The sequence below is a fragment of the Leguminivora glycinivorella genome, chromosome 4 (genome assembly GCF_023078275.1).
Source record: "Leguminivora glycinivorella isolate SPB_JAAS2020 chromosome 4, LegGlyc_1.1, whole genome shotgun sequence".
Lineage (NCBI taxonomy): Eukaryota > Metazoa > Arthropoda > Insecta > Lepidoptera > Tortricidae > Leguminivora > Leguminivora glycinivorella.
Window position 1 is genome coordinate 3,846,470 of NC_062974.1, and position 23,079 is coordinate 3,869,548.

General features: G+C 36.3%; 2 protein-coding genes across 4 annotated transcripts in view; both read left to right on the forward strand.

Moving 5' to 3' along the window:
- Positions 1 to 7,432, forward strand: part of LOC125225286 (17-beta-hydroxysteroid dehydrogenase 13-like) — a 44,227-nt gene extending 36,795 nt beyond the window's left edge. The window contains exons 5-8 of one of the 2 annotated variants that reach the window (XM_048128922.1): positions 2,853 to 3,030; positions 3,854 to 4,039; positions 6,067 to 6,249; positions 6,856 to 7,431. In XM_048128922.1, coding sequence (XP_047984879.1) covers positions 2,853 to 3,030; positions 3,854 to 4,039; positions 6,067 to 6,249; positions 6,856 to 6,930 — 622 coding nt within the window. In that variant the 3' untranslated portion in view covers positions 6,931 to 7,431. Of the gene's footprint in view, positions 1 to 2,852; positions 3,031 to 3,853; positions 4,040 to 6,066; positions 6,250 to 6,855 lie in introns of both variants that reach the window. The other variant, XM_048128921.1, reaches the window with a different exon arrangement.
- An 11,445-nt stretch (positions 7,433 to 18,877) lies between these two features.
- Positions 18,878 to 21,437, forward strand: LOC125225817. 2 transcript variants are annotated; one of them, XM_048129675.1, is made up of 2 exons: positions 18,878 to 19,246; positions 21,181 to 21,437. In XM_048129675.1, the coding sequence occupies exons 1-2, from the start codon at positions 19,055 to 19,057 to the stop codon at positions 21,427 to 21,429; spliced, it is 441 nt and encodes a 146-aa protein (XP_047985632.1). In that variant the 5' UTR covers positions 18,878 to 19,054; the 3' UTR covers positions 21,430 to 21,437. The 2 variants fall into 2 exon arrangements, with proteins under 2 accessions (XP_047985632.1, XP_047985631.1); XM_048129674.1 differs by having other exon boundaries at positions 18,879 to 19,246; positions 21,178 to 21,437.
- The last annotated feature ends 1,642 nt before the right edge of the window (positions 21,438 to 23,079 follow it).

Here is a 23,079-nt window from a genome sequence, read left to right on the forward strand (position 1 = left end):
CTAACAGGGAAGTATCATTTGTTCAATATTTAGCGTCGATTACGTCGCTAGTTTTGTGTAAATATAGAATGAGACTCAGAAATATGCTTTATTCATGTAGGCCTAGCAACAAGCTCCTTAGAGCGAATCGTGAGCGAATCGTGAAGCGTTTGGGCATTCGGCTACACACACTGATATCCGGGTCGGCAGTAACCAATGAGGATTACCTCCACCTCTGAAAAAAAGAAAGATATCGATGTAGAAGGTGTAAGCGACGGAACTACCAACCTCTCCGCTGCGCGCGTTCTGGCAGCCTGGCCGTTATGGATGCCGCTGCCAGCGCGCGTCTTTTATTTATTTTTACATATTTTTTCAGTTTCCATATGTCACAACGTTCGAATGTATAATTTCGTGAAATGTATGGGGTCCAATACATAAATAAATAATTAATAAATATTATCTATGGGCATTCTTACACAGATTGACTGACTCCCACGGTAAGCTCAAGAAGGCTTGTGTTGCGGATACTCAGACAACGATATAACGATACCTATACAAATACATAATATACAATAATTGTATATTATGTATTTGTATAGGTATCGTTGATGTATATGTATATTATACATATGCATCAATGACTCAGGAACAAATATCTGTGCTCATCACACAAATAAATGCCCTTACCGTGATTCGAACCCGGGACCGCGGCGTAGCAGGCAGGTTCACTACGCGCTAGGCCAGACCGGTCATCAATACATTCCACGGCTCTTCACTTTCCGAACAGACTCTAATACCCACTTATCAATTGAGTTTTTTATAATTGTCATTATAAAGTAAATGACCCATTATCACGGATTGTTAATTTAATACATATAATTATGTACCTACCACTTTGTTTTTATCGCGTGATACTTAACCCTTCGAGTCCCAGCGACATCATATGATGTCAGTAAAATATAAGTAAATACGTATAAATGCTTGGGGCTCGAAGGGTTAAGGAGAGAATAAAAAAGCATTATTTTGAAAACTAATTGCTACTTATGATTAGAACTTATTAGTTGGTGCCTATTACGCTATAAGTAGCGTAATCGATATTTATAACACCTTTACACGGAATAGCCAAGGCAAGGTTATTGGGTAAGATCTAGTACAGTCAGCATCGATATTAAAACCAATATTAAAACAGTCAATTAGCAATCGTTTGCGCATATCAGCAAATCATAGCTATTTAACTAAAAAAATATTTTTCCGAAATCCCAACATTCAATGTAATGCGTGCACTTCTTAATTGTCATTACTCACATCGCTCATACTTATGAGCTGTCATTGCCCTCACTTGACAAGTGTGTGTGCTGTACATTGCTGGCAATATTTTTTTTGATAGAAAGTTCATAAAGTCAAAAATTTTAATTATAAATTAAATTAAGGGCATGGTTAAGTTAAATAACTATGTAAGATTACGTTCATTTAAGAAAATCTCACTTGCTGGAAATATACTGTATAAGTATGTGTATATGTACCTATTATATACGCTGTTCCGTAAACCAACGCCAAAATTAAAATGGGTGATAATGAATGAATGAATGAATATTTTTATTTCGTGCAACCATGGACACATATGTTATTAAGTAGTAGGACTTACAAACTAAGGGGTTAGTGCATACAATATTAAATTTAAAACAACACAACACTCATTGGGGAATGCAATCCCTCGCAGTGCGCATTTAGTCTTTAATGATAAACATCTCATTAGCTATCATATTAAGAGAATTTCACCTTAATTAAAATGTCATGGTTTTTGAAATATTGGCTGTTTAATTCTTAAAGCGTCAAGAAAATGTAAAAAAAAAGTGGCAATATCTCGAAAGCCATGACATTTTCATTAAGGTAAAATTCGCTTATATTTACGTATGATAGCTAATGAGATTTCCTTTTAATTTTAGACACCCGGTATATATCGTTGTCTGAGTGCCCACAACACAAGCGTTCTTGAGCTTACAGTGGGACTCAGTCAATCTGTGTAAGAACGTCCTATAATATTTTAATAACATAATATTTCTAAAGGACAAGTCCAGTAAGTACCTAGACTTGGCTCACGAGATAACCGCCATGTGGAATGTTGATTCAACGATCATTGTCCCGATAGTTGTTTCCGCGAACGGTCTCATAGCGAAGAGTCTCGACCAACATCTTGAGAGACTTTCGATAGGTTGTTGGATCAAGGGTCAGATGCAGAAGGCGGTGATCTTGGACCCAGCGCGGATAGTCCGGCGGTTCCTCTCTCTGCAGCCCTAACCACCGGCAGCTTGGGCCTTGCCCCGCTGCTGGAGGCACCCTAGGTTAGGTTTTTTATAATGTGTTCATATGTTTTTTATATCGTTTTGTATGTGTTTTTTGTATTATACTTTTATATTCATATTATAAACAACCTAACTTAAAACGGAAGATGAATAAAGGAGATAATATTTCTAATATAATATTTTATTTAATGCCGAGATCGAGGGGTTAGTGGCCGAACCCAATATCATCGGCGAAACGAAAGCCCACAGACTTCGCTGGTTCGGTCAACGATCGGGCTGTCGTGAGAGCGTTCTTGGGTCGATAGGTATCGCTGGGAGGACAGTGTGGTGGCGGATCTGTGTCGGCTTCAAGTGAGTGACTGGCAAGAGGCTGCGCAGGATCGGAACAGGTGGCGATCTCTCGTTTCGGAGGCCAAGATTCACTTTGGGTCACTGAGCCAAAATAGTTAGTTTTTAGCAAGTTTTTAGCTAATATTTCTATCGGTCAAGTTCCACCAGCTCAACAGCAACTGGCTTGGAAGCCAGTGGCTTCCCTCAAACGCAGCTGACCCAGCATCTGTTCCATTTCAGGTGTGACGTCACGGACAGCAAAGCCGTAGCCGCGATGGCAGAGCGCGTGCGCCGCGAAGTTGGTGACGTCACGATGCTGGTCAACAACGCCGGGATCATGCCGTGCAAGCCTCTGTCGCAGCATTCTGAGAAGGACATCAGGACTATGATGGAAGTCAACGTTATGGCGCACTTCTGGGTAAGAGACACGATATTAGTCGATACCTGAATACCTACAGGGCGGACCAGAACGGTGTTATTGTTTAGACTTTAGTGTTTAATTGAAACGCACACACACACACACACACACACAATCATGACTGTATCCCATAAAGGGGTAGCCAGACAACAAGAAACTACTCAAGTTTCAGTGCCACTCTTGGCAATTAAGGGGGTTGAAAGTAAACGAAATTGGGACATTGCAGTGGCAGGTTATTGCCAGCCTCTCGCCTATCCACGCCACAATTTAACCTTCCCATAGTCGACTTCTACGATACCCACGGGAAGAAAGGGGGTGGTGAAATTCTTAACCCTTGACCACACGGGTACGACCAAATGACATGTACCTAAGTAATTAAAACGGCCGTGTGATGTAACGGGCATGTAATGAAATAAGATTTGTGCTTCAGTCTTTGCTTTAATTAGTACTTATCACCGTATATTAAAGTCATTTACTAGGTTTATACCTCTGTTTGAAGATTGTGCAGCCTAATCTGCGTGTGAGGCGTATTTATTGGCATACTTCCCGTTATTTAGTTTATGTCGTTTTCAGTCAGTTGTAAGGATAGATGTAGTCATCATCATCATCCTTGCGTTATCCCGGCATTTGACACGGCTCATGAGAGTAGAATAGGTCGAGTAAGAGAATCAATTTTAGGAAATTTTGATACGGCGCTGTCTGTCTTTCCCTGAGGAAAATATGATACTGTTACTGACTTTAACACGCACTGTTCAATTAGGAGATTCCATTTATGTGCTTACCTAAAATGCAATATAACTAAACTCGTGAAAACCCCTTCCAGATGCTCCAGAACTTCCTGCCATCGATGATGGAGAAGAACCACGGCCACATCGTAGCCATGTCCTCCATGGCTGGTATGCTTGGTCTCCGCAACCTGGTGCCTTACTGCGCATCCAAATTTGCAGTTAGGGGCATGATGGAAGCTCTGCATGAGGAGTTGAGGGAGGACGCCAAGGATTACAGTGGAGTAAGTATAATAAGGATAATCTAGTGTCTCAATATCTGGCTGGATTGGTATCAGCAACTTGGTGACGTCCTCAAATTGGAAGTTAGGGGTATGATGTCGATGGAACTATGGGTTGCATGAGGATTTAAAGAAGGATGTCAAGTATTATAGTGGAGTAAGTATCTAGTGTTTCGATATCTGGCTGGATTGGTCTCAGCAATTTGGTGACGTGACGTACTCAAATTGACAGTGATGGATATGATAGAACTATATTCTGCATGAGGTTTTAAAGAAGGATGCCAAGGATTAGAGTAGAGTAAATACGATTATAACATTCCTACATAATGTCCTTAACGATTGGTATTAAAAGTTTAAATAACTTTCCAAGCTCCCATAAAAAAATATATAATAAAAAAATAAATATTTTTTTGTGGTGTTTAAATTTTAAAGTGAACCCAAATTGGAACCCTGTGCTACACCTAACTTAACTTTAGTTTTGTTTTACCGGTTTTGAAAATAATTACTTTTAACCGTGTTATAAGGACTGTATCGTTAAGTATAAGGACAAAACAAACCTCGTCTAAATGTTGACATGTGCATAATTTTATATTATTATGTTCCGAGAGTATGATCTGAAGGTATTGGTAAGCACTATTTGATATAAGAAGGTCTAATTTTTTTTTATTTTAGAGACTTTATGGCACTTTCATTAAGGTCTAGCAAATAAATTTCGGACAACCCCTATCTGGCTTAATTTGAGAATATTTCAATGACTGTTTGTACGATTTCAACAAACAAAGGTTAATATGCTGCCAAAATATATTCTTTAAGAGTCCTCTTCATGGTTTTTCAATTGGGTACTTGCAGAATAAATGCGGTGAATTTATATAATTAAAAAAAACGCTATTTTGAGCAACGTTCCGGATTGTCGTAAATTTTTGATGCAAGCAGGATGAGAGAAACAGATAAAAAAATTAGCCATAGGCCAAAGTCTAACTGACATTCACGGTGTTTGAACAGTGCCTAAACCAAATCGATATAAACAGTGTATGATAGTTAAATTCGACATCAAAGTCGGAGTTAGAGGAAGCACTATGCCACATTCTCTAAATGGCCGCCATACACAGATCCTGAACTTTATTTCTTAAAAATAACTATGGCTAGACTATTTCCAGATATTCTGCTTTGTGGATCATATGTCGTTGAGGTTCACACAGTACAATTTTTTTCGCAATCGTGTCGTTTTTTACGCACTTTGTGAATTTTCTAGTAGCATTTGTCCGGAATCGTAATTGTTACTCGGGAGGATTAAGTCAATACTGTCTAAACCACTTGCTTCACGTCGAGTTTCTAGGACAAAATGTGAACCTTATTATGTGCCTTATCAAGCCTATATCTTGTTTTAAGAAAAAAATATAATAGCAAATAAATACGGCTACTCAAAGTTGTCCTCATACTTAACGATACAGTCTTTATTTCCGATTCCGATATATGGATATGAAGGGAATTTTGTGATAACATAGCGCTGTAATTTTAAAACTATGCATGAAAGGTCATAAAATAAACTAAGTGCGTTACAAAAACTTTCCTAAATTTTGTAAATATATTTAACAACGTAAAACTTACGTTTTATATTTAACCCCGTCCCGATTAAGTCCCGTTTTAATTTAATAATAATATGAGTGAAGATCGTGTTAGTTTAAATCAATAGATTTAACAACTACTGTATCACCATACTTTCGAACTGATTATATAAATAGTTCCTATAATAAATATCTATAGTCCAAAATATTGGAGAGTTGTAGAAAGCCTTTGCCAACAGGCCTAATTAATACTGTAATTATTGTCACTAAGCATGTTTAAATTTGCCAGCGCTTTGGTGCAAACTGTAATGCTGTGTAAATTGTATAAATAAATAAATAATAATAATAAAACAGGCACGCTGAACTGCGAGACTTCATCTAAACAAACAACCAAAAATTACCAGACGTTCAGAAGAAGAGGCTATATAGATAGATAGATAATAAATATAAATAAATCTTTTACAGATCAAAATGACCGTGATCTGCCCCTACATAGTAGACACAGGCCTGTGCAAGAACCCCAAGATCCGCTTCCCCACGCTGATGAAGATAGTCACGGCCGACGAGGCGGCGGACAACATCGTCGATGCCGTCAGGAGGAACTACTCAGAAATCACCATTCCTAGCTCCTTGTACTACGTTAACTCGGTAAGTATGGTCACTGTTTTAGAAACTCAAGTCCTGGTTACCATGATTTGACTACATAACTAAATACAAAAGTTACCAATATGAATGTCACAAGACTCCAGGTACCAATTTATTAAAACTAGGTATGGGCTATTTTTTTCAAAGTTGTCTAGCCCACTTTTTGTTGGATTTGGAAATTTTTATGTGGTTTCGACTCAGCATCGCGAGCTCTTTCAATCCTAATATGTAGGAGAAAAAAAGTGTACCAAGGTTTTTTTCCATTCCGTTACTATTTATCCATACATTTTGTATGGCGGTAACGGAATGGAAGGTTTGAAAAATATATGTTTTAATTTTTTTTCTCCTGGATCGAAATACCTCGCGATTCTGAGCAAAAATCGCGTAAAAATACCCATGTTACAGAAAAAGTGGGGTGGACAACTTAATAGTGTAACAAGTGTAAAATTGGATACTTACGTTGGAAAATTCTGCGTGACTATATGTTGTCAGGCTTCTCACAGAAATTCTAATTTATGATCCTAAACCTAGATAGATAATGTATGCCATGACTAGACTAGAGCGTAAACTTCTATGTTATGTTTGTTAATATATTAACTTTATTTTCAGTTCCTCCGACCGCTACCCAAAACTGTCCCACTTCATCTCAAGGACTTCCTAGATTCTGGGCTGGAGGCCCAATAACTAGATTAAGTGTTGATTAAGTTTAAATGCGACGTTAGCCATCAAGCTCGAATACAAAAAACTTCAAGTAAGGTAAAAGTACCGATGCTCAACACGCTAAGGCCGATATTAGGTTATCATAGAAATATGATCATATTGATCATAGACGTCATGCCATCCTTTTCCTTTACGTTGAAGAAAAAGGGAGGCATACATACCTCTGATAATATACATGATAGTGTACTCTCGGCCTGAGGGCCAACAGATGATACCCTCTTGCCACATTTATTGACAATGGACACTGTCGAGCATGTACTTTTGCCGTATTGTTGTATTTATAAAAATAAGTAATGCCTTCGACTATTTGTTTTAAATAGTGTTGGAGTCGATAATAATATGAATTATAAATAAGCTTAGGACTTTTTATGGCATACCGTGGTTCTAAAATCCGTGGAGTCGACATATGAAAAATTTTCGAAGTCAAAGTCAAAGTCCAACAGTATGATGTCATATTAAATATAAGTATTTATACATACTGTCACAACGTTACCTAGTTAAATTAATCGAACGTAGTTAATATTAACTAATAATGTTATTTATTAGTAAATTTTATCATATTCCTATATAATAATACCAAAAAATTACTATTAAGATAAAATCAACTACGTTCGATTAAAATGAACGTAGTTGATTTGATGACGATGTGACAGTGTGTATAAATATTTATATTTAATGTGACATCATACTGTTGGACTTTGACTTTGAATTTGAAAATTTTTCATATCGCGACTCCACGGATTTTAGAACCACGGAAAAAGTCCTAAGCCTAATTATAAATAATAGTGATACCAACATTAGATGGAACTACTGGTACAGTCAGCAACCAAGCTGTGAATACAGACAGTGCCAAAATTATGTATACACACCTTAATGTATAGGCAATAAAGTTCTATGTACATATTTTTGGTACGTTGGCTGTATTCATAGCACTGTCAAATATGTTGAAGCGAGTATGGCTAGTATAGTATGGCTTCTTTATGTAACATATTATTGCGGATGATTGTACTGTAAAATCCAATTGCTTTAGGTCTAGAATATCCTATAAAATACTATTATCTAAATAGAACTTGGCCTTAATCTACTATTAGTAATCGGATTTCATAAATCGGTTTCACCAAGGAGGCAACGTACCACTAATGTAATATACCTATATTTTAGAGCTAAAGTAATTTAGGAAATATCTAATAAATATGAGCTTTATTTTTATAGAACCAAACATGACTATTATGGCTTCTCAAGAGCCATATTATTTTAAGAATTCTAGAATAGCGTAAGGGTGGATGATAATTTGATACTATTTGTAGTGCAATTTTATAAATAATTAATTCCATTATTCAGAGCAAGAATTTTTGAAACGAAATGTGATAGTTACCTATGCAATAATAAACGAACCTATTAAACACCAGTGAGCTAGCTGTATCAGGTTGTATTAAATAAAAGTTATATTGCAATATAAAAGAGTGGCAGTGTCGCAGTATATTATCAGTAACATCACACAATACGACCACTATACAACAGATCAACTTTGCATCAGTGACTTTTCAGGTCATAATGAACAACTTTTATTATGGGACCAATGCTGAAATCGCAAAAAAATATTGACTGCTTCATATATTTCAACTGTTATGATGCCGCACATATCTATTGAACAGCCAAATTTTTTTTTCGCGATTTCAAATTTGTTCATATGACCTCAAAAGTCACTTTGCAAAGTTAGAACGGTCTTTTTTATTTCACCATGTATAATTAAGATTTTTTAAGAATCAAAGAATTAAGAATAAAAGAATTAAGAATAAGTATATGGGTCCAATGTTTAAAATCGTGCACTTAGGTAATAATGTATGATTTGTAGCATTTCTTCAAGGTTTCATTTTCAACGGGAATATAAAATGTTACACGGAAAACATAATGTCACATTGTACCTGGGTGGCACGAATACAATCGCTCACGAAATCACGAAACGAAGCGTCTATATATCAGCGGCGTATGTATTCATTTACGGGGCCAGCTGATACAAATTAGAGACGGCCTTATACAGTCTGTGTGCGTAGCCGAACGCTCATGTATCATGATTCGTAGGTAAGCGATTCCTGAACGAACGTGAGCAAATCGTGAAGCGTTTTGGCATTCGGCTATGTACACTGAACAGATCAATCTGAATTCTTCATAAATCTGAAAAAATCAGGACAGTCTGAATCAAATGAATTTGAGGAATTCATAATCTAAAAGAACCTAGATGTGTGTCCGTGTGTGGAAAATACTCCGTGCATACTAGGGAATGCTATGAGGAAGATGATCCCGGTATTTTGCGGGATTTATATTTTTAGTCCCGCGGGAGCATGGTATATCCCGGTATCGCATCCCCTAGTGCACACTTTGAGATTTATTCAGATTATTAATTCCTTAGATTAATTTAATTCAGACTGTTCAAGGCGGGTTTAAGAGAGAAAAGAACAATAAGAGTGATATTATTTAGTGCCTTAGATAGCTCAATTATAGTTAACTGGTAAGTATCAACATAAATAATTATCAAAACTATTATTATAAGTAGGTATTTAACAATAAGGTGAATTATATACTTTTAAAATATGTGATAATGGTATCATCACAAGAATCAAATTTAATAGTTTTTATATTTATTTACCTATTCAGTAACAGTATATGTCCAAAAATATATGTGCAATTACAAATAAATACTTATGTTGTATGTATGATGTGCCATTTAACTTGAATAAAAAGAAAATAGGATAAATTTGGAAGTAAAAAACTAAATGACTGAAAACTGATACATTTCTATGAAGATATTATCGAATAATTCTAATTAACACAAGTCAAATTATATTCTATTGAAAATATTTCAACTGGTTCGATTCCAGCCTCAGGCACTGGAGGCCTTGGTCACTTTTTCTTTCATATGTGTAATTTATTTCGGTTTTAATATCGATTAATGTTACAGTTTACAAAAGAAAAACTAAATTAAAATTTTTACTTTCATTTTTGTCCTAGCTTGCCTTGTTATGTCAACTTTTATGTTTATAAAGTGATCTGCTTGTTTTAAATAATTTGTAAATAGATAATTTAGGATATGTGTATATTTTGAATGGGAATTTTAATATACAAATGGAAGAAAATTAAAAATGGCAGTTTTATTATTACACCAGCGCTTCTCAAACGTTTGAGGCGATGGACCTCTTTTTATTTTTATTTTGAAAGAACTCTAGTCGAACTGTGTAAGTTGGAAACCCCACTAGAAATCTGTTCAAAAGGGGATCAATTAATTCCAAGCAACTGAGATTTAAATTTTATTATTAATTTATTAGTAATATGTAAACATGCCCTTATCACCATAGTTTTAGATCCGTGTTTACATATTTTTGTCTGCGTAAGTGTAGTGTCGTAACTGAATGCGACTACATATGACGTCAGCGATGATTTGTCATAAATAGATGGATGCCTGTGCATTTTTATACTTAAAAAAAATGGAAAAAATACTAATTTCTGCTTATTTAGATGTCTGTGTTCCGTAATTTATCATTTGGGCCAAGACATATTATTAAGTAAGTATTTGGTAGATCAGATACTGCACATAAAACAATTAGGGTCACTTGTACCACCGAAAATGGAGGGTTAATCCGAGGTTAACCCACCATTTTATATGGGGTTTGACAGTTGACAGACCACTAACCTGGAGTTAAGCGGTTGGTGCAAGTGGTCCTTAAAGGTGCACATAAACAACAATCACAATTGTATGACGTTTTGGCGAAATTAAAGAAAACAAGTAATTACCATAATAATCATATTTATTTCAAGGTATACACTTTTGAATATTTTTAACCACTCCTAAAACATTTACACGAGCTAATTTAAAGCCTATTTTGGCTACATTTACAACCGACATCTCTTTGGTCACTAGATCCATTCCTTGGTCTTAATAGTTATTTGTTATACAAGGGGGCAAAATTGTATTTTAACGCCAGGTGTGGAATTGAAAAACGAGCAAGTGAAAGGATTCTATAGTTGAACCACGAGCGAAGCGAGTGGTTCGAGAATAGAATCCTGAACTTGCGAGTTTTTTAACACACGAGAAGTAAAATACATTTGCACCCGAGTGTAACACAAAACTTTTCCCCTCACTGTAGCGAGGAAACTACAATGCAAAAAATGCGTTTATCACTGCTTCCAGTAGTTCCACAGGTGGTAAATCATCTTCATTACTAGATTCACCTACTTTTATCAATTTTAAAGCAGTTAATTTGACTTTATTCAAGGTCAAATCACTTTTTACCCACTAGTGGATAAAATGCGTTTTTACCCGCTGGTATTAAAGGACAAAACACGTGTTTCCGAGGTAGTGAGGGGAAAAATTATATTCTTACTTTTCAAGTAAACTATATTTTACCTAGAATAATTTACCTATAGGTATGGATTTCCATCATAGAAAGGTCCACCTTCTTCCAATATTGTTATTGGAATTTTTGAGATTGAAATAATCTAATATATTTAAGCATCCCTTCTATAATAGAACGCCACAGATCATTAAATTTGCAGCTCAGCATGGGCGCGTTTAAAAGTGAGAACACGTTTTTATATCCTAAATATATTATTTTTCTTAAAATTCCAATTTGATTCGTTTTCAAACACAGACTACTTAGTACCGAAGAAAAAATATACACTTTTCTGATTTGTTTAATTTTCTTATTCACAAAAACGTCGTCAAGCTTTATCAAGCTTTGCTTTGTCCGAGTTGACGCCGAACGTTGTTTAAAGCGTAGAATATTATCGTCTACTGATATTTTGCAGCATTTATTCATTTTTTACATAAATAACAACCCTTCCATGAAGCAAGCAGCACAAATAATAGGTTAGCAATTCAAAGAAACAATTAAATTGTTTTCATAAAGTCAAGAAAGATAAAAATATAGTAACTGCTCGATTGGTAGTATAAAAGAAGGTGACGCTGAACATAGTAATATATCAATGTGAGAATAACTATTTACAGATGTAGTGCAAAAAGAGTTCCCTTCGTATTTTACCGGAAACATTCGTATTTGTCATGCTAGTTCAGTCAATGTCAGTACATCTTGTATTGACACTGACTGAAATAGCATGACACGTTCGTACGTTTCCGTAACAATACGAAGGCAAATCTTTTCGCACTACATCTGCACGGGAAGCATGGTCGCGCGATAGACGATAAAATATCAGGCCATCCCTATCGCACTTACAAATAGTGCGATAGGGACGGCCTGCTATTTTATCGTCTATGGCGTGACCATGCTTCCCGTGCTGTAGTAGTTATATTTTGGCTAAATGAAAATGAGACTATTTTATTTGTATGTAACACTATTATGCTTCATACTCTAATCAAATTCCTACTTTATATTATTTACTTATTGCCTTTAAGGACATAGCTATACAGATGAATCAATTTATTTCTAGTATTTTATATTACCTATTATTCAAACAGATTGTCTTTTCTAAATAACTGAGAGAAGTCTAACACTAGGTCACTTATCATTTATAGGAAACATTCTTTTTTATCCTGTAAAATAACTTAAATCATTTATGATCTTGTCACTTCGTTTCACTAAATCAATTTTATAAAATTTAAACACAAAGTTTAAACTTTTTTCCTCTGAAAAAAAAAAAATTATTTTCTTTTAGTTGATTTTGACTGAGTCTGACTGTAGGTGAACACACAAAGTTATTTTTAACCCCCGACGCAAAAACGAAGGGGTGTTATAAGTTTGACGTGTCTGTCTGTCTGTCTGTCTGTCTGTCTGTTTGTCTGTCTGTGTGTGTGTCTGTCTGTGGCATCGTAGCTCCCGAACGGATGAACCGATTTAGATTTAGTTTTTTTTGTCTGAAAGCTGAGTTAGTCGGGAGTGTTCTTAGCCATGTTTCATGAAAATCGGTCCACTATGTCGCGGTCGGGGGTTTTTTCAAAATTTTAATTTAGTGGTTATCTTAAATGTGTGTGTGTATAAATCAGTAAATGCGGTTAACGTTTTTAACTGTTACATCAGTTTCATGGCAATCCGATTGGCGTCGAAGGTACGATGTTACTCCTCTTACCTTTCTCAAAAAATTGCAATTAATTAAGTATACCAAATAAGCTAAAATCATATAATTGCTTATTAATTGTTATTATTATTCCTGTTGCCTATTTCACCACAGTAACATTGAGACTTGACACTGACAATTCTGTGCAGGCCTAATTCTGGGTTGATGATAAGTTTACTCGTATTACTCAGCTTTAATATTTCCTTGTTGAACAGACAATGAGCGGCAAAGTGTCATGTCACTCATGTCATTGTTGGGCGACTTTTTGTCACTGTGGTGAACCAAGCCACTGCCTTAACTGAATAATGGAAACGAACTATCTACCATACTAGGTATGCTCTTTGCCATATTTTTACACATTTATTGGCGAGATTTCTTATTTTTATGATTGTTACTGGCGTGGTTTTCGTAGGTATGTTTTACGACATTTACAACTCATAGTGCATCCTTATGCTATATTTATATCCCAAACTAATTTAATTCCAATTAATAACAATTACGTTTACGATTCACATAAAAGTACTTTTTCGTACCATTACAAAAAAATCAATTCCTTTTTTTATTTAAATCCTATAAATAAACCTTTTTGTAATGAGAAAAAGTTGATTGAAATATTGAAGGTAAATAACAAGCTTATTGTAATATTAATAAACTTAAAAATGCGACCTAGATACGGTACTATGGTACAATATCATATTCATATTCATATTTATTTATTGCATATCTGTATATTTAAGTGTCAAAATTACTGTTTTTGCCTAATTCTCGATCTGAATCGCAATTTTAACGTTTATCAAACTGAAATAGGCGTGGTTCCATGACAAAAAAAAAACCGGCCAAGTGCGAGTCGGGCTCGCGCACAAAGGGTTCCGTAGCAGCAAACCAAAATTACAGTTAAATCAACCTATCTCAAAAACTATAAGAGATACTTTGATCAAACCAAAAATCGTTGAAAGAGTTAATTAGCATGCATCACCTCTATTTTTTTTAGAATTTTATACCCCGTAGTTATAAAAATAGAGGGGGGGGGACATACTTTTTACGACTTTGAGAGCTGATATCTCAAAAACCGTTCACTTTAAGAAAAATGTTTTTTAGAAAACTTTATATCATTTTAAAAGACCTTTCCATTGATACCCCACACGGGTATGTACATCGAAAAAAAAATTTTCATCCCTCAGTTACATGTATGGGGGGCCCCACCCCCAATCCTTTTTTTTACTATTTAGTGTCATAATTTTGTAGCGGTTCATACAACACATATTCCCATCAAATTTCATCACTGTAGTACTTATAGTTTCCGAGTAAATCGGCTGTGACAGACGGACAGACGGACAGACGGACAGACGGACAGACGGACATGACGAAACTATAAGGGTTCCGTTTTTGCCATTTTGGCTACGGAACCCTAAAAAATGGCACGTCGCCGTAACTTTCATTTTTTCGATATAATTAAATGTAGAAGTACAGATTTTAACTAAAGAAGATTTTAAACAACAAGAACAATACATATTTTTATTTTATTTAGCGTTCAACATGTCGAACGCTATATCGACTTAATACGTGAGTAACCCGCTTAAAATATTTTTAAATATGTATGAGTCTCACGGGAGTTGTATAGTTAAAATAACAAGAACAATAAACATAAAGGAATTAGGCTGCCTCCCCACTGAGACGCAGATGAGCGATAATATGACAAGAAACATGCAGAGCTTCCAGACTATATTCCTTAGTGGAAAGGTAGCCTAGACCAAAATATCCTACATACTTTTTTATATTAAAGCTAAGCAAACTTGCACCTACTACTGCATCAAATACTTATATACATCTACATGTGTAATCTCATGGCTTTCTTTTGTTTTATATATACAATATACCTAATACATAGTTTATGTTTCGCATTACATGTCTATAAGAACAACTTTAGAATGCTAGAGATATAAAGGTTTTAAATAGACATCCAACTACTCATATCAATGCCCTTAAACCCCAAAATCTAACAGTTATTTAGTAATTGACTTCAATTTGTTTAATAGTTTGCTTTCTTTTTAAATTGAAACAGTAAAATGTCAATGAAAATATCTACATTTGGGATAAGTACGACTATCCATTGAACACAAAACGTATGATGTCCTTTTCTCTTTGTAAATGGTATATGGATATGCGGTCCTTTTATGAGATGCAAACGAGCACAGAGGTCGCCTGATGGCAAGCGATCACTGCCGCCCATGGACGCCCAACACCAGTAGGATTGGAGGTGAAATTCCGGTCCTACAGCAAACATCAAAAATTGTTATCATGCTTAGAGAATCTACTCCTCGTACTTGTATTCGTAGGTAATAGGCGCAGTTACCCCGTGTGAAATTATAAGTTCTAACAAGAAACGTGCCCTGTATGGTATTTGACCTTATTATTCTTTTATAGAGACAAACAAACGAACAAACTATAGCTTCGCATATCTTTAGACTCGATTTCATAATATTTATACTTATTCAATATTATTACTAATGATTCTCAATTATAATAACCTATTATTTCTACATCAAATTTAAATTTTTAGTTATAGGTTTTTACGCAATTAAAAAAATATATTTATTAAAATTTGCTAAATTATTTTACTAACGAAATATTAAATAACGAGGAAGAATTCTAAACGCTTTGTGTTAAAAATGAGAGTTTAGCTAGGAAAAAATAAATCAACAATAGCAGCATACAATTTTGATAAATACCTACTTAAGAAGATATATTATATTTGTCATTCACATGGTGTATGGGAAGAATTAAATGGAGATTTAACTATAAAATGAAAATTTGTCAATTTTAGTGATAAGACTGATAAGATTGCTTCGAGATTGTAAATAAAGCGTGTTAGTTGTAATAACCGATTGTGGTGCTTGCTGTGTCAAGCCCTACGGTCGGTGTCGCGTCACTAGTTGGCGCGGGTGGAGCTGTCAGAGGATCGTCCGCCATTACCGCGTCGTGCTGTGAATTGTCCCAAGCTAGGCTCTGTTTTCTAAATGTTATGTATTAAAACCTGTATTTGATGATGTCTGGTGTTTTTCCCTTTAACAGGTCAGAAGTGAGATCCGTGAACTACACGTGCGATATATTGTAATTGGCCTAAAAGCCGTATTTGCCTACTCATTATTGTTCACGAAAGTAACGCCGGTTCTTGTGAATTTACTATACTTCTGGCACCATTCATCATTGAATACTGAAAACAGATAATCGGTAAAGCCTTGGTAAGGCATATTTTCGAGAAGAAAAGGTTAAGTAAGTTACTGATGATCCAGTACGTGATTGAAGGCCATGTCGTTATACGACTTGGATACAATACAAAAAGGTGGTAGAATTACAGAGTATGGTAAGCTTTATCATGTAGTTTCAATTGTTGGAACGATGTTTAAGTCACGTAAGTTATAATTTTATATATGTTGTGACAAGTTCAAGAACTGAATGTTACTGTATGAGATCTTGAATATCATTAAGCAATCAAGGACAACTTGTGAAAGGTTATGTTTTACACTTGTTAAAGAAGAGTTTTTACCTATTGCGCATAAGCAGCATTCTTAATTCTTACCTTTATTGACATGGACAGATGTCATTAATAATTTTATTGCCGTTGACTCTTAGTCTACTCTTCATAATATTCAAAGAACAGTAATAATAATATTGGACTATGAATGCCAACTATGGCAGCTAGATGACTACAATAACATCATAGTCAGGCACCATAATAATTGCCCTGAATCCTAATCATATAAAATCCATTCATCGGTAACAAGCTCAGAAAATTCTGTAGTTGTGTTGGAAATGCTTATGATATTTTATCAGCTAAGGTTTCTGATTTATTATTGAGCTTTATTAGAACACTGTCTAAATCTAATGGTTTTTACCAATATTACTGGATTCTATAATTTAACTTCAAAAAGTATTGCTTATTAATTACCCCATAAGTTACCATTATGAGAGTTCGGTGATTTAATATTGAGTACTTACCTATTATTGTCACTAAAAATATTTTAAGCACTGAATGGTTGTAAGTAATTAGTTGAGAACTACCTGTGTGGTGTGTGAATATTACTCCTTGGATGTTATTATTGCAATTAATAATATAATGGAATCTTAAATACCTATTTATGCATTACCGGCATTGCTGTCATGGGATATTGAACAGCATGTTTCTCTTTTCACAAAATTGAGAGTGTTGTGTGAAGTGTGGCATTATTAATTATGGGAGCATGTTGGTAATAAATGTAATTTCAGGAAAAGTTGTTGCTTTAATTGTATGTTCACAGAATAAACATGTTATCCTGAGGTTATAATTTACCAGAGAGATGAACAAGATGGATGGGTGTCTGCCAATCTGCACACCCATAATAGAAGCCTAGTTCCTGCATTTTGCAGGAATCATTTTGATTGCACAAATATGTGTAATATTGTTCTGTGTAAATGGAGGTACATAAAATATAGTAAGCGGGACAAAATTGAACATGGTAAGGTCAAATTATATCATATGAGGTTTCACTTTTATGTGATTGATATTCACATATGTAATTTGAAGTAATAAAAATAGTAGTTCATGGTTAAAATTATGACAATTTATTACTGATCAAATATAAAACTCACATACAAATTATTATATGAGCCTCTTGGACTTCCCAAGAGATATGAGTGGACATGGACACTGAATAACTAAAATAGAGCTAATGTGTCAATGTTTTAAAAATAAAATAGAACAGGCTAGCATGACCACCAAGGGCCTGTGATGTACAAGTAGAAGGATTGAGGTGATATGTATTGTTAACAAGATCATGTCACTCATGTCATTGATTTATTATACTGTTTTGCTAGAATGTGGCATACGGATATAAAAGAGTGTGTGAGTTGACTTATCCTCACTTTTGTCATCTTTGAGTCAGGTACTAACTGTTAATGTTGACAGTGCTATATCAGGCAGTAATATGAATGAATAAAATAGACAGGGAACATGATTATGTTATGATTTTTGCAGAACATCTAAACCTTAATTGTTGGTCATATGATGTTGTGATGGAAAATTAATATTTCCTTTTAGTATGAGAGCAAAGTCTTGATTAGTGATGAAAATTATTGGGTTATCTATAATCACATTGCCCCAGGGTAGATGATACATCTAAGTTCAGCTTCAAGCGTTCATGAGAGAATGAGGTTAATGAGTGAAGGAAAATAATGTTACTTATTTAATTTTGACAAATTATATTTGTATCTAATTTATGTGAAATGTTATATGTTGTTAGAATTCAAAATAGCTTCACATTGCTCCAGCTGCATGGTGGGAGTTGTCACCAAACTGTATGGTGCAAGGAATTATTGGCAGTGAAGTAAATATTTGATGAGAAGCAACTGAAGGTAAAATGGTTGCCAAGTTTGATGATACAGCATCAAAGACTGACACAAGTTGAGAATTTTTAACTGTTCTTTGTTTGAATAATTTGAAGTATAAAATTGTCAATGTCATGGGACAAGTGCAACGAATGTACTACTAACTGGTAAAAAGATAAATACACAATAAAATATTGATGTATCAATTTGCATAGAACAATTACATGTCTTGAAATGGAAGTGATTTTAATAGAACAATTGATATCTTGGTATAGCTAAACCATGTTGGAATAGAGTCAACACTGTGAGCATGTACATGTTTAAAAAAGAAAGATATCAATATTCTTGATAGAGTATCTGAATTTGAGTACCTATCTCATGGTCGTTCATCGGGTTGCATAGGTATCAATCTGTTCGAAGCTGTCATCATTATTACCCCTATAAATTGCTTCATAGATGAGCACAGGTCTCTCTCCTCGAAATTCATATATATAATTAATTCTAAAGAGACAGATAAATTACATTTATAAAAAAAAATAGTAAGGGTTGAACCTTACCTAAATTCGTGCGACTAATCTAAACATAGAATGTTATGGCGAACACAGTTATTGCCTAAGAATTGTGGTTACAGAATATACTGGCAGGAGTCTGCTCGCCTATGCGGCGATGCGAGTCTGCACGCCTGAGCGGCGGTGCCAGTCTGCTCGCCTATGCGGCGGTGCGAGTCTGCACGCCTGAGCGGCGGTGCCAGTCTGCTCGCCTATGCGGCGGTGCGAGTCTGCACGCCTGCGAGGCGGTGCAAGTCTGCTCGCCTATGCGGCGGTGCGAGTCTGCTCGCCTACGAGGCGGTGTGAGTCTGCTCGCCTACGAGGCGGTGTGAATCTGCACGCCTGCGAGGCGGTGCAAGTCTGCTCGCCTACGAGGCGGTGCAAGTCTGCTCGCCTACGAGGCGGTGTGAGTCTGCTCGCCTGCGAGGCAGTGTGAGTCTGCACGTACCACGACTCGTGGTCCACGAGCCCGTGAGGATAAACGCTTAGCGAGCCTAGACGTATCAGCTTAGCGAGCCATGATACAAATGATTAACAAACCTGTGAGGAGTGTCAGCTTAGCGAGCTATGACACCAATGCTTAGCGAGCCTGTAAGATGTATCAGCTTAGCGAGCCATGATACGAATGATTAACAAACCTGTGAGGAGTGTCAGCTTAGCGAGCTATGACACCAGTGCTTAGCGAGCCTGTAAGACGTATCAGCTTAGCGAGCCATGATACGAATGATTAACAAACCTGTGAGGAGTGTCAGCTTAGCGAGCTATGACACCAATGCTTAGCGAGCCTGTAAGACGTATCAGCTTAGCGAGCCATGATACGAATGATTAACAAACCTGTGAGGAGTGTCAGCTTAGCGAGCTATGACACCAATGCTTAGCGAGCCTGTAAGATGTATCAGCTTAGCGAGCCATGATACGAATGATTAACAAACCTGTGAGGAGTGTCAGCTTAGCGAGCTATGACACCAATGCTTAGCGAGCCTGTAAGATGTATCAGCTTAGCGAGCCATGATACGAATGATTAACAAACCTGTGAGGAGTGTCAGCTTAGCGAGCTATGACACCAATGCTTAGCGAGCCTGTAAGATGTATCAGCTTAGCGAGCTATGATACGAATGATTAACAAACCTGTGAGGAGTGTCAGCTTAGCGAGCTATGACACCAATGCTTAACGAGCTATGATACGAATGTTTCTTAGTGAGCCCAATAAATAAAATTATCTTAGAGCCCATATTAAGTATCAGCTTAAAGAGCTATGATACCAATGCCTAAAGAGCCCCATAAATATAATTTAATTTAAAGAGATATGAGGTATCAGCTTAAAGAGCTTATGATACAAATGCTTAAAGAGCCCCATATATTTAAATTAGCTTAAAGAGCTATTATACCAATGCTTAAAGAGCTCCCATAAATATAATTTAGTTTAAAGAGATGTGAGGTATCAGCTTAAAGAGCTTATGATACAAATGCTTAAAGAGCCCCATACTATTTAAATTAGCTTAAAGAGCCCCATATATAAATTAGCTTAAAGAGCCCCATATATAAATTAGCTTAAAGAGCCCCATGTGTAATTTAGCTCAAAGAGCCCATATATTAATTAGCTTAAAAAGCCCCATATATAATTTAGCTTATAGAGCCTATATGAGGTATCAGCTTAAAGAGCTTATGATACTAATGCTTTGGGAGCCTATGTGACGTATCAGCTTAAAGAGCTTGTGATACAAATTCTTAAAGAGCCCGTGATCTTAATAACCTTAAAGAGATAGTTGTACAAAACTTAAGCTATAGCAGCTTAAAGAGCACAAGTTCTTTTGCTGGTTGTTTTTGTTTTAATTATGTTTCTTGATGAAATAATAATAGTTGTCTACATGAAGCTTACTCTAAAAGCAGAGTATTATCTACATGATGTTTTCCTTAAGACAGCCGTCATTAGTCTAATGTCGTGATGTTATCCTTTGGACTTTGATATTTGATTTAATAGGAAGTTATTTTAAATGTCTATGATCCTTCCTTAAAAGTTGTTGGCTGTGAGTGCGATATTCGCCTACATGATGTTTTCCTTTTAGGCCAAACACTTGACAGTGGATAATATCGCATCAGTTGAAAAAAAAAATACCACACTAGTATTTAAAGGGCCAACAGTAATAAAATCGTAACTCTGATGTGGCCTCAACATTAGGAGATTACTTTCTAAGTGAGAGATGCCAATTGGTATCGTTTTCGTTTGTCTTAGAAGCTATCGGATATGCTGAGCTCCAATCGGCTGCGACACAAGTCTGATGGAACGACTTGGAAGGCGCAGAAGGTGCAGGAGTTCTGTGGTGCTGCTGCTGGTCTTCGTGGGCGAAGAATTCTCATCAGGGAGGCCGAGCTAATAACCGATTGTGGTGCTTGCTGTGTCAAGCCCTACGGTCGGTGTCGCGTCACTAGTTGGCGCGGGTGGAGCTGTCAGAGGATCGTCCGCCATTACCGCGTCGTGCTGTGAATTGTCCCAAGCTAGGCTCTGTTTTCTAAATGTTATGTATTAAAACCTGTATTTGATGATGTCTGGTGTTTTTCCCTTTAACAGTTGTTATTACTTTTCTATTGTTTTTCGGAAGCATTAAGGTTTATAAAATGTGACATCAACTTCAGTGCACTTACTCAAGTCAAGTGAGATCATTAAAATAAGTAAGGTCAATGGTGGCCTTCAAAGTGAGACATCATTGAATAGTATTTCGTACATTTGCTAACTACTTGTTATTTGCATTAGTTGCAAAGGTCAGAATTCGCAATAAATTATAATCAACACGTAAACATGGGGCCAATGTTAAGGCGAGCCACACGAAATAGTCACTCTTACCCGTATTGACTTAACGCTACACCTTGACCACGCCTTTAAATTTCGAACATGTCAAAGCATTAGCTTGATTATTTAGCTGATAATAGTATTGGGTTGGCACAAAAGTAATGACACACTCTACAAAACTCTATACATTTCCTTTCTTAAGTTAATTGTTTTCGATAATATTCTAGTATGTTGTAGAACATTCTAGGTACTTCTAATGTGAGGGTATATAATGCCGCCCTCATGATTGGTTTAGTTAGATTGAAATAAAATGGACGAGCGACAAGTTCGAACACTTTACTTATACGAGTACTTGTTAGGCCACAGTGCGCGGGCTGCGGCTGACAATATCAACACTGCATTGGGCGCTGGAAGTACAAGCCATGCCACGGTGTCCAGATGGTTTGACCGTTTTAAATCAGGAGACAGGAGCCTTGAAAGTCAGTCACGCTCAGGGCGACCACCTGCATTCAATGATGACGATTTACGCCGTGAACTACAGTCGAATCCTGATGCTACTACTCGTGAATTAGCGGAAGCACTTAACTGCAGTCACCACGCTGTGGAATACCATCTGCATGAGCTTGGGTATCGCGCCGCCAGTCGTGCAGTCCGTGTCGCCATCTGTCAATCACTTTTGCTGCGACCCCGACGTAAAGAGTTTTTGACTGATCTGGTTACGGGAGATGAATCATGGATTTATTATGAGAACGATACACGTCGCGCTTTTTGGCTGCCTCGAGAAGAAACGCCACCAACTCAACCGAAGCTGAGTCAAAAGAACCGCTTAAAAGTTTTGCTTTGTTGTTTCTGGGACTCGCAAGGCATGCTGTTTCATGAACTATTACACAATGAAACTGTAAACGCTAACAAATATTCAACACAGAGCTCACCGAACTATCTTCTGCTATCAAGAAAAAACGACGAAGACGAGCCACTGTAATTTTACTACATGATAACGCTCGACCTCATGTCGCATCTACCGTTCGCCAACAGCTGCAGAACTTGGGCTGGGAGACGATACCCCACCCACCTTATTCTCCAGACCTCTCACCATCAGACTTTCATTTGTTTAGAGCCCTGCAACGACATTTGCGGGGTAAACAATTCAATGATTTCCATGATGTACAGGTGGAGTTGAACAACTTTTTCGAGGCACAGCCATCAGAGTTCTAGGCGAAAGGCATCCAAACTTTGCCGGATCGTTGGCAATAAGTCATAGATGCTAATGGTGATTACATCATCGACTAAGCTTTTTGTATTGTAATAATAATAAAAAATATAAAACGTAAACCAAGTGTCTCATTA

Excerpts from the sequence above, each read along its gene's own strand:
- LOC125225817 (XM_048129674.1), top strand. The coding sequence starts at position 19,055 with ATGCGGCGATGCGAGTCTGCACGCCTGAGCGGCGGTGCCAGTCTGCTC. Across the intron at positions 19,247-21,177 it reads CTGCTCGCCTACGAGGCGGT|AAGCTATCGGATATGCTGAG; the intron begins GTGAGTCTGCTC and ends CGTTTGTCTTAG.